Below are 12058 nucleotides of genomic sequence, written 5' to 3' on the forward strand. Positions count from 1 at the left end.
CGCCTCAATGATTAAACTGAAAGTCGGCAGTTTTGTGGTAGAATTCAGGCCTTTTACTTTGGCTAAATTGACCAGGGAATTCACTGGAATCAGAAGCAAATCGTCCAGATAGATTGCCGATGCTAAATTCCCAAGCTTCGTAGAGCCATCTGGTAAGTTAGGACAACATAGATCATGAAAGATTTTCTATAAGTGAATTCCTACAAATGAGTACAGATCGAAAGCAGGTACTCTATTGTTCTAGAAGATGAGTTATAAAGAAACACCTCTCACCTGTTCACGCGCCTCCCCAGATTTGCTGAAGCAGATTGAGCGGTCAGAGCTCAAGAACCAGCGTCTGAAGGAGGTTTTCCAACAGAAGATCCAGGAGTTCCGCACCGTCTGCTACATTCTCACTGGCTACCAGCTGGACATCCCGATCGAGAACCAGTACCGGCTCACCTCCGTCTACGCCGAGCACATGGAGGACTGCCTTGTTTTCAAAAAGGTTGGCACATTTTATTTTGTATCGTACCATCTTGACGCTGTGCTGTGCCATCTGCAAATGCTACACAGAGGGACAGAGGGAGGAATTTGACCTTGCGAGGTCCAAACGCATTTATGCACCATTACTCCACCTTATTGCTTTGTGCCCCATATGGCCGGCCTGCATAAATTGATAACAACCACACACACACACGCATTTATATACCCATACGTAGTTCTTTTGAGTTCTTTTCCTACACAGTCAACAGAACATTTTTCAAAATTTAACGTGAACTATATAACTGGTACGAATCCTACTGGATTAAAAAAGATGTGATTGAGGGTGAGGTGTTTTTTTTTACTATGCTACGGGTGGGCGATATAGCCTAGTAAAAATCTTTTTATTTTTAGGAGGCTTTTCATAACCTGAATTTTTCGTCACGTAGAGACATTTGTAAATAGAGGTACCACTTTACTGAAAGACATCTCTGTCTGAGATCTCTCACTTAGAGAGAGAGCTATTTCGAATCTGTTATTCAGGCATGGGAAATTAATTTCATGCTACTGTAATGTTTGGGGAACTTCAGAGACAGTTATTGTGAAGTCACACAACCGGAAGTAGTCAAGTAAAAAGTTTAGACGGCAACAAAGTTGGAACAGGGCTCGGCGGTTTAATCTCAGCCCTGGAACGATAGCGTCTATGAGATAATCACTAATGCTAAGTCAGATAAGAAGATGGAGGAAGGGGAGTGCGCCTTCATGCTGGTACATCCAGTACACCTGCGACCCTGCCAGAAGAGATAATTCTCTGTCGATTTTTATTAACCTCAAAGTGCGCGCACACACACACACACACACACACCACACACACACACGGAAACAAAGCCCTCATTGTGAGCACTGTCACACTCAAATGCATGTGCACTCCTCACACCGTGTGCTCTTCTGTACTTCCATGCCTGCCCTCTCTGTTGGAACGCATGCATTAAGACAAACACACACAGTGCTAACAGTTTTAGTATTCAGACTTTCCTCTGCAATCTATTTAAGTATGACACACGCCTGGTGGCCTGTGGCTGCAGTGAGGTGGGTTCCGCTAATGCAGTACAACACTGAAATACACACTGAGCAAGACGTGAATTCGCAAATAGCAAAAATTCTCGAGTGGTTAAAAACTCTTCCTCATATGTTTATAATGGCCAAAATTTTTAGTTTATGTGCTTTAATAATGTACTTCAAAATTAATGGCCTACACACAGATTTTCAGAAAAATATGCAACAGAGAAACAACACTTGAACGGATGTCACAACTGCTAAAAATATCCAACTACTTTCCCATGAGTCATTTTAATAGGTTTTTTACTTTACTCCATTCAATTGTTTATTTTGATAAAACAAATAAATTACTTGCCTTTAAACCAGGACGTTATTTCAGATTGACAAAGAAAATCCATAAATGTAAATGTTCTCTCTGAAATGAATGTTTGAATTCCAAGCCCCCCATAAAGCAACATCAATTTTAGTAGTGTTCTTAAATGAGAAAATGGCACTCTGCATTTTTGTACTTTATTAAAAACTTTTACGTTATTAAATCAATTGGAGAAAAAAAATGCTTTTGCCACATTTTTGGGTTCAATTTGATGGGCATTGTCCTGCTCCTTCTGTTGTGCGTGCCATGGCCACCTGTGGGCAGTATGAAGTAACAAAATATATATACAAAGAAAACGGTCTATTATAACTTCGTTAACCTGCAGTAATATTAGTTATTTTTTTGTAAACTATAAGGAACTTAACATCTGGAACACTAATGCTATTTGTTTTTGGCAGGACTGGGGTGTTAGTGTTTTATATTAATAAGCTAAACAGACTTCATTAAGGCGTCACTCCAGGATGTGGTTTGGTTAAATACACTGTCAAATTGCGTTTTATTTCCAGTTTGACAGTTAACTTCAACGGGGAATGGCACGCTCCTTATTAGTGAGTTGAGTTCACTGTCAACATAGAGCATTTGGCCTCCCTGTCGTGCCTCGGCTGGAATCTTCCGTCAATCTCCTGTTGCTGTCAAGCCAGCCAGCTATAAATCTGGACAGCTATCAGCACTAGCTCCTCCTTTGCAGACATGGACCCTTCTGAGCACTGCATTTGGGCCCAATTGAGAAGTTTACAGTGAGCTGAAAAAATAATGGATGTGTGCATAGTTTGTTTCAGGAAAAATATGCAAGTAACTTCAATCCCCAAGGGTCTACTGTAATTGGTGGGGTGCACGAGAACATAAATTGGACTAATTGCATTGATGAATAACAGATGAAGGATGTGAGTCTTACAAATAGGATTCTAACGTCATCCAACTGAGCCATGGGGCTGCCGGATAATCCCGCTAATATGGCTGTCAAGACAATGCCACCCAATCCCCCAATAATAGTGTAAAATGTTTAACCTGCTTCCGCCTCACTCGCACTGTTTATTTCCCAATTATGACAATCGAGAAAATATCCAATATAATTGATAGAGAGATTAAAATCCAAAGTTAAATTCCCGTCATCATGAAAGCTCTTAAATGTAGCGTCATGATTAACATTTTACACAAGTTTCTAAAAAGAAAATGAACCTTTTTTTTTTCATATTTAAGTGGAAACAACTTGCGTTATGTCATCCTTGACAGTTTTTGATTATTAGTGTGAGCTACGTTGACGTCTCAAAATGTCAGCCCTGTTAGCATCTTAACTATGCAGCTAAAGACTGCCACACACTGAGCGACACATCTCAACCCGACTGAACTCTGGCGCATTGTGTGTGGTTTTGGCCACTGTTTTTCAGGAGTGTCCGATCAATCTACCGGACGCTGTTTTAATTGCACAGTTTACAGCCAGTAAAAATGCATATAAGTTGTCATTCACAATAAAAATATAATACAATCGATAGTGCTACCACTATGTTTCAATGGTGCATCATATTAACAGTATGTGAACATATCTCAAGGTATATCTGAATTAAAGTCCTTGCTCGAGCACCGGTGCCCACCACTACGCATTTTTCCCCATTTTGTTATAATGCACACGGCGCAATCTGTTGTTGTTGCCATGGTAACGAGTTTATCTGGTCACATTTGAGTTCACAAGATAAAGCCCAGTGATTGGAAAAGACGGGATTTCGTGGTAAATTGTTTTTTTTGCAGTAGTCTGACAGTGCAATCGTAAAAGACCAAATTTGTCTCGTAGTCTGATCCATCCACGAATCTGTCTTGAGAGGGGTTTTCTATCCCAGACCGCCAACGTGATGTTTTTTTTTTTTTAATAACTTTATTGGTGGTCTGATATTTACGTTACAACCTTAAAAGACATGTGACAAGCCTATAAAGGAACTAGCTTTTGGATTCAAATATTCTGTATACCGTGGAGACGCAGATTAAATTTCTTTTGCGGCCCATATTAATGATGTTATTGATCAGATGGGCGAGTTTTGGCATTAAAGCTGATCAATCGATCGTTATAAAATGATACCTATTGGCCGATACCCAGCAACCCAATCAGATCAGTTTAAAGTCTATTATTATTTAAATAATCATTTCAGCCCGAGTTGTGCTCAGGATTATTTAAGATTTTGTCATGTCTGACGTCTATTTTGTATTAAAGTGAATGAAAGAAAAAGACAAACGTGCCCACAATAAACTCGGGCACATTTTTGAAAAAAATCAAAATTGTCATATGTAATAAATAATGACACATTCAAAAATGTTTTGTTTAGTTTTTTGTTTAGCTTTTTGCAATTCTTGAACAATAACTGGACAAACCATTATCCTTGACCCCGGTTTTCAAAATTAGTTCTTCATCAATGTGTTGTTTGTATGTACAATACAATAAGTCACAGTTGTGACAGAAACCACAGCTATAATATGACCCATGATAAAAATGAATTTGACAGCCCTGAACTAAGGTATTGTCATTTTCCAATGTCTTGCGTGATATTATTTTTAATAAGGATTACAAAAAGACCAAAGAAGCAGCAAATGGTGCAGTTAATCTTTTAATGTTGGCTAAACTCAATTCTCCTGTCTCGCCCTTTTTATGTGGTAGAACCCCAAGTGCACACTTATTTCCTCCATTAAGCGAGGTTCCCCCCCCTTGTCGGCCAGCTGGTCCGACATCTCAGTCCATTTAAATCACTGGAGACGACACCATCATCCCATCGCGGGACTCGGTTGGTAACAGTTTAATAGGAGAAGTTGCCACGGATCACCGACTCGCTTGGACGTAGCCCCAGTTTTCCATCACACTCATCCTCGGTTAGGGGCCAGATATCCTGAAATTGTTCTTTTCTGTCAAGTTCTCTCCAGGAGAATTTAGCGTAGCAATCATGACATGTCACTGAATAAATGTGTTGATTGAGTTAGAGCTCTATTGAGTCTTAATTTGTGGTGGAAATAACAGGAGCCTGCGTGAGCCATTTTGTATTTTTAGCGCACCCCCCAGGTGTGACGTCTGATTAGCATCCTTGATGAGGTATTTATGAGCTCCTGCTAATCAGGGAGATAAATGGTGTATAACTGTGCCAGCTACTCATTTTCTTCTGACAAGTTTCAAAGTGAGGGAATTACTTTCAACTAAAATACATGATTCCCATTTTAACAACTGCAATAGTCCAATTTACCTGGTTAAGGCTGTTGTACGTCTGAAAATTCACAAGGAAAAAAACCATGAATTCAGAGAGGGAGCAAAGTACATTTTACATTTGAAGATAATTGCTGAAAACATTTGTAAAGACAATACGATGTTCTATTCTAGCATTAAACTTTCACCTTTTCATTTTTCCAGAATTGTGTTCTTATGTTGCATTTTAGAGTCTGGCATAAGACTAGCGCAATTGCGATGTGCCGTTACTTAGCTAGCTAGCTCTCGCTGAAAACCCTGAACATGCATCTTCCCTTTGGTTAGTCTGCTGGCACGACCACTCTGGAGCTCTTTCTTGTCAGCCATCAGAAAAAGGGGAACTAAGGATTGACAATTCTTCTTCTTTTCCTTTCGGCTTGTCCCATTAGGGGTCGCCACAGCGTGTCATCTTTTTCCATCTATGCCTATCTCGTGCATCCTCCTCTCTAACCCTAACTGCCCTCATGTCTTCCCTCACAACATCCATCAACCTTCTCTTTGGTCTTCCTCTCGCTCTTTTGCCTGGCAGCTCCATCCTCAGTACCCTTCTACCAATATACTCCATCTCTCGGCTTTGAACATGTCCAAAACATCGTAGTCTGCTCTCTCGAACATCGTCTCCAAAACATCCAACTTTGGCTGTCCCTTTAATGAGCTTGTTTCTAATCCTGTCCAACCTGCTCTCTCCGAGTGGGAACCTCAACATCTTCATTTCTGCTACCTTCAGTTCTGCTTCCTGTTGTTTTCTTCAGTGCCACCATCTCTGAAATAAGTATTCACAATGAATGAATATAATAAAACAATTCATTTACATTCTACTTGTCATTTCTAATAAAGTTCTATAGTTTCCGCACTATGAGGCGCACTGCATTATAAGGGGCACTTTCAGTGAATGGCCTTTTCTAAGAATTTTTCATATACAAGGTGCACCGGATTATAAAGCGCACCGCATTATAAGGCGCATAGAATAGACGCTACAGTAGAGGATGGGGTTCCGTTATGCAGCCATTAGATGGAGTTGCACTAAAAGCTCAATATTGATCCATATATAAGGCGCACTGGATTATAAGGTGCACCGTCGGCTTTTGAGAAAATTAAAGGCTTTCAGGTGCGCCTTATAGTGCGTGAAATCCAGTCCTGTATTAGAGTGCAATTTTCGTTAAGAAATACACTATGTACAATTTTTTTTTTGGGAGGGTGGGTTTGGGTGTAATGCTTTAATGCCATTTCCATTTTATTTCGATGGGGTAATATGATTTGAGATACAAGTGAAGATTACACGGGTGGTCATGGAGCACATTTCAACTCATATCTCAAAGCACCACTGTATGAGTCTTCTAATGAATGCAGCGCCTCCCGCCAGGTATTTTAATGTCTTTGCGGAGGAAAAGCTGGGTTGCACCTGCGCGACGCTGCTATTGGAAGTGCCGGTTAATCACTCCCAAGTGGTCGATCAAACACAGGTGGCACATTAAGGCACGCCAGTGATCATCAAGTGGACTTTATTAAGTGTCCGTTTTTCTTGGCCATCTTTCCTGGACATAGAAGCTACCTTTATTTTTTTTGTATGGCCTTTCTTGCTTTTACTTTCCCCTCACAGCTCTAAATTGCAGAATGTCCTAATGATTCTGTCTCCTCCCTTTTATTAGACTGGGTCATTGTGAGTCACACAAAAAAAGCGGAGAAGTTGCTGTAGGAAATGGAGGGAGTTGGAAAAAAAAGCCTCAATACAACCTTTTTTTTTCAACTTTAGATGTTCTTATGCAGTGTGTTTTTCATTTTTTTAACGAGCAAATCGATAGACGCAAGCTGAGTGCTGAATCTTTGCTGTTATTGTTTTTTAAACTTTTTTTTTTTTTTTAGCTTGTATGGGTGGGTGTGTGTGTGTGCCACTTCTACTGACTTAAGGTAGAGAATAACACCTGGTATAGTCCTCTTCTTCATTTCCTTTCGGCTTGTCCTGTTAGGGGTCGCCACAGCGTGTCATCTTTTTCCATCCTCGCCTATCTCCTGCATCTTCCTCTCTAACCCCAACTGCCCTCATGTCTTCCCTCACCACATCCATAAACCTTCTCTTTGGTCTTCCTCTCCCTCTTTTGCCTGGCAGCTCCATCCTCAGCGACTCTTCTGTCACATAGAACACCAGACACCTTCCGCCAGCTGTTCCAACCTGCTTGGATGCGTTTCTTGACTTCCTTACCACACTCACCATTGCTCTGGATTGTTGTCCATTGTCCAGATTTTCTCTTTTGTTGATTTCCAGTTTGCAAAGAAGCAAATATGATGGGTAGAGGTGCAATCTTAGAAATGAAGACACATTCCACGCAAATGTGGCGAAACTGTTCAACTCAATGTATTATTTCGAGTCATTGGGTTTATTTCTACTGTGCACGATCGTGGTTATCACGAATAACTGGCAAGAGGAGCAATCTTACTCGTGATGATACATTGCTCACATTCATTATTCCAGTCATTATGTGTGCGTTGCGAGGGTACATGATTTAGGAGCCACAGCGTTAATCATACTACAGATACATTAGATTTCTATGAATAATAAGATTGAGGTCTATAAAAAGTAAGCCGATTCAAAATCTGTCAAGTCAATTGAAGATAGAACATTTGTGTAGGCATCAAATTGATGGTGTGTGTATGTATGTTCTAGCCAAATATCAAAGGATCAGTGCAAAAAGGTCAATATCAACACAGAGCAGCGGCGTAATGACATTTGGTTTGTTAAATCATAACAACACCGTAATAAGAAATGCCAGCAACAGGCTTATGAGAATACAGAAAATGAACTAAGTGGCTTATGAGAATACAGAAATTGAACTAAGTGGCTTTTTTGCTCAATATTTTCTGACAGACTTTCAAACATTCCCAGGGAATTGTCGACTGTTTAAATCCAGAGCTTGTTGACTCTTAACACCGCCTGACATCTTTCTGCTCTTCGTCCTCCGTACGCCTATGTATAAGTATGTTTGTCCGCAGTATATGTCCATGGACGCTACGGTATCACAATACAACTACACACCTGTCCACAGGCATCCACTGAGTTCATCATCATGGCGTGGATTAGTTGTCAGGTTGCTATCATTCCTGAAGGTTTTAATTGCTTGCGGCCTTTTTCTTCACGTTCTGCTTTATTTCCCCTTTAACAAGCTGTAAACATTGACTTCTTCAGTTTTGACGGCTTGCTAATGAAAACCATTCTTCGACTCGGGCTAATTAGCGGCCCTTGTTTGTGGAGCCATATGTCAAAGTACCATAAATGTTCATTTTTGCTTCAGTCGGGAATTGAATGTAGCCCTTGTCAAATAAATGTCAAGTCAAAATATTAGAAACTGGTCTCTAGTGCTGCTGCTTAAGACCAGAACACAACAACAAGCACAATAATAGAATTAAAGATGCAAGGGGTGATAAACAGGCTGTCACCATCACATTTCCATTTGACAAAATGCTCTGTGCACATTCTTGCCTCTGATTGGGCCTCTTTTTGGCAAATTCGCTAGTAGGAGTTTGTGACTGTACATGTACTGGAATCTGCCAAAAAATAGTTGCCAAGGAAAATTGTCAACTTCCTGTTCAATTTTGGTTGCAAGTCCTTGTGTTTTTCTGTGTCCTGTTGTGATAGAAACGGCCGCCTAATTTCATGTTTATTTGAAAAACTAACATCTAGGAGTAATTTTGCCCAGCATCCCATGGGGCGCTACTAAGTGACTCATGAAGTTGCGTTGGGGCATCATCAAATTTTGATGCCATGCTTCGCTAAGATGAGACAGTGTAGATACAGTGAAGAAAATAAGTATTTGAACACCCTGCAATATTGCAAGTTCTCCCACTTAGAAATCATGGAGGGAGAGATAATCTAAAAAAAGAAAAATCCAGAAATCATAATGTATGATTTTTTTTTAATGATTTATTTGTGTGATACAGCTGCAAATACGTATTTGAAGACCTTCATGTTCAGCTTCTTCCATTTTCTAATGATTGCTCCAACAGTGGACCTTTTTTCACCAAGCTGCTTAGCAATTTCTCCGTAGCCCTTTCCATCCGTGTGAAGTTGTGCAATTTTGTCTCTGGTGTCTTTGGACAGCTCTTTGGTCTTGGCCATGTTACAAGTTTGAGTTTTACTGATTGTATGGGGTGGACAGGTGTCTTTATGCAGCCAACGACTTCACACATCTGATTCAGGATAATACATGGAGTGCAGGTGGACTTTTAAAGGTGGACTAACAGGCCTTTGAGGGTCGGAATTCTAGCTGATAGACAGGTGTTCAAATACTTATTTGCAGGTGTATCACAAATAAATCGTTAAAAAAAATCATACATTGTGATTTCTGGATTTTTCTTTTTAGATTCTCTCTCACTGTGGACATGCACCTACGATGAAAATTTCATACCCCTCCATGATTTCTAGCTTGCAATATAGCAGGGTGTTCAAATACTTATTTTCTTCATTGTATAAAGGCTTCACACTTTGACATCACTCATTTGTCCAAGATACCTGATGATTTGGACGAGCTGTCTGGTTGCTGTTAATCAAAGTATGATCCCTGCAATCCACCCAAAATGGCTGCTTGTATTGTATTTTATGGGGGCTTCAGCCATAATATAATCTTAATAATAATAATATCAGAAGATTCGGGGAATCTGGCGAAATCACTGCATGTTAGCGGCAAAACCAACATTGAACGCCTGTGATATTTGATCCCTGAGGCGGCACTTACATAAAAAAACGACATTTGTAAAGGATATCACTTAAACTTAGGAACACTTCAGAAAACCGATGTCAGTAAATACTGTTCGACGCTACATCCGTAAATTCAAATTAAAACTCTAGTATGCAAAGCAAAAGCCATTTAACAACAACACCCAGAAACTCCACCGGCAACTCTGGGTCCAAGTTCATCTAAGATCAAAGTGGGAAAAGTGTTCTGTGGTGTGAGGTTTCCACATTTCAAATTGATTTTGGAAATTGTGGACATTGTGTCTTCCGGGCCAAAGAGGGAAAATAACCATCTGGACTGTTATGGACAACAAGTTTGGACATGGCAGTCAATTAAATATAGGTTTTACATAATTTACACATCATTGTGCTGCATTCTGTTTTTATTTCCTGTCCCAACTTGGAATTGGGTTTTTAGTTAGAGGACTTCTCAACCGTTGATAAAAGGTTTGATTTTTAATTAAAATGCCATCTTCCAAGAGATCTCTCGTATTGAATCTTGTTGCATTGATCACAAGATGGGCAATTAAAAGATGAGTAATTTCCTCATGCAGGTGCAAAACAATAGAGCTCTTGGCTTTGCAATTTGACTTTTATGGACAAAAAGCCGTGGGCGATACACCTATTTAGTGCCAAAAGTGGATAAAAGTGGCAAAGCGGTTCAAGGCTTCACCGTGACACATTGACACCATGCAAGTTAACACTAAAGCGCTTCAGAAATGTTTTTAATTAGTACAAATAAAAGTACAGTCGAGAGAACAGAAGAATCTTGTGCTTGTTTTTCGATGCGCTCAACACTTGTCTAAAGATCAAAGGCTGAGCTTGGTGATGCGTTCCCCGCGTCTCACTTCAAACGTTCACTTGTCACTTTTAAAAGTATGCACCCATGTAAAGTGTGCACCATGAAGAGTCCTGATGAAATCAGCCGAGCCAAACGGCTTCCCGGTCGTACGTAGTCATTAGAAATTTGATGTTGAAGTAGTAAACAAAACACTGATTGGAATATGAATATGGAAAGGCGAAGAGCTGATTCCGTCATTGTTCGTCGGCTCCGTGCGAAATGTCTCCTTCTGAATGCCAAAATCTGCATTTAAATTGAAACGAGCTCATCTGCATTTTGCATGCATTTATTTAATTAATGCCCGATGTCTCTTTTCTTCCCCACCTCAACGCCCGATTCGACAGCTCTGCCCTTTGATATATTTGGTGTTGACCGATTGTTGTGGAATGTCGCAGGCGGTTGCTTTGCTGCCATCCTCCACCCACATGTAGAAAATTCCAATTTTTCACAATTTAGAATCTTCAACTGCGATATTTTGATATTTGATATTTTTTTGGGGGAATCTACTCATTTCGACCCACAATTTCTTGACGTAACCAAAACTGCCGATGAGGACTGAATTTTTTTGTGACCTTGTGGAGCTAAATTACTGGACTTGTCACCGTCTGTTTTGGTTTGTTTGGTTTTGTTTCATGTTTTCTTGTGGTTGTTGTTTTTTCACATCTTTGGTCCTCAGTTGATGTCCACCTGTTTGTGTTTACCGTCTACATTGTGTCAACCAATCAGCTTCCTCCTGTCACTTGTCTTGTCCAGGTGTTTATTGTCTTGTCAATCTCTGTTCATTTAACTCCCTGGTTTCTTCCGGTTCTTGTCGGTCATTGTTTGTTCCTGTCAGTCTCTCTGTCCATGCCCCTGTCCCTTTTTTAGTTTTGTTATTTTATTGGTTGTTGGACTCTGTTTAGTTTGTCCTTTTTGGACTTTAAATATAATTTTTTGACACTCCTGGACGCCTACCTGGCTTCCCTGTTTCCCTGCACTTGGGTCCTCCTCGTCTTTGCCTTGGATTCCTCGCGGTCACAAGTCTAAACCGTGGCAAGACTTTATTAATATCTTACATTTTTGTGTTTAACTGAATCTTGGCACCGTGAAATGACAAAACCTGAAACTTTTATCAATTTAGAGTGACTTATCTTTCTGCTGTTTGGTATTGTGGTTCAAGTTTGGTCGAAATCTGACGTTATCTAGGAGGACTTTGAAAGACCTATGGAAATGGTCAAACTGAGTCTGAAATAGCTGACTCAAACCCAAATGGCATTCATCCTGCAGCCCCTCAAACATGTTGTCATTCTCCGTAAAAGTTAACTTCTTCATCAATTTTACCTTCGAAAGGATGTCTTCATTCACCGTTTTGTCGGGGGTCTGGAGAATGGCTAGGGGGTA

General features: G+C 40.2%; 1 protein-coding gene across 1 annotated transcript in view; it reads left to right on the plus strand.

Moving 5' to 3' along the window:
• The window catches only part of mad1l1 (mitotic arrest deficient 1 like 1), a 45406-nt gene that overhangs the window by 28102 nt on the left and 5246 nt on the right, over window positions 1–12058 (plus strand). Inside the window, exon 17 of the mRNA XM_061830310.1 lies at window positions 294–487. Coding sequence (XP_061686294.1) covers window positions 294–487 — 194 coding nt within the window. The remainder of the gene's footprint in view (window positions 1–293; window positions 488–12058) is intronic.

The sequence above is a fragment of the Syngnathoides biaculeatus genome, chromosome 9 (genome assembly GCF_019802595.1).
Source record: "Syngnathoides biaculeatus isolate LvHL_M chromosome 9, ASM1980259v1, whole genome shotgun sequence".
NCBI lineage: Eukaryota > Metazoa > Chordata > Actinopteri > Syngnathiformes > Syngnathidae > Syngnathoides > Syngnathoides biaculeatus.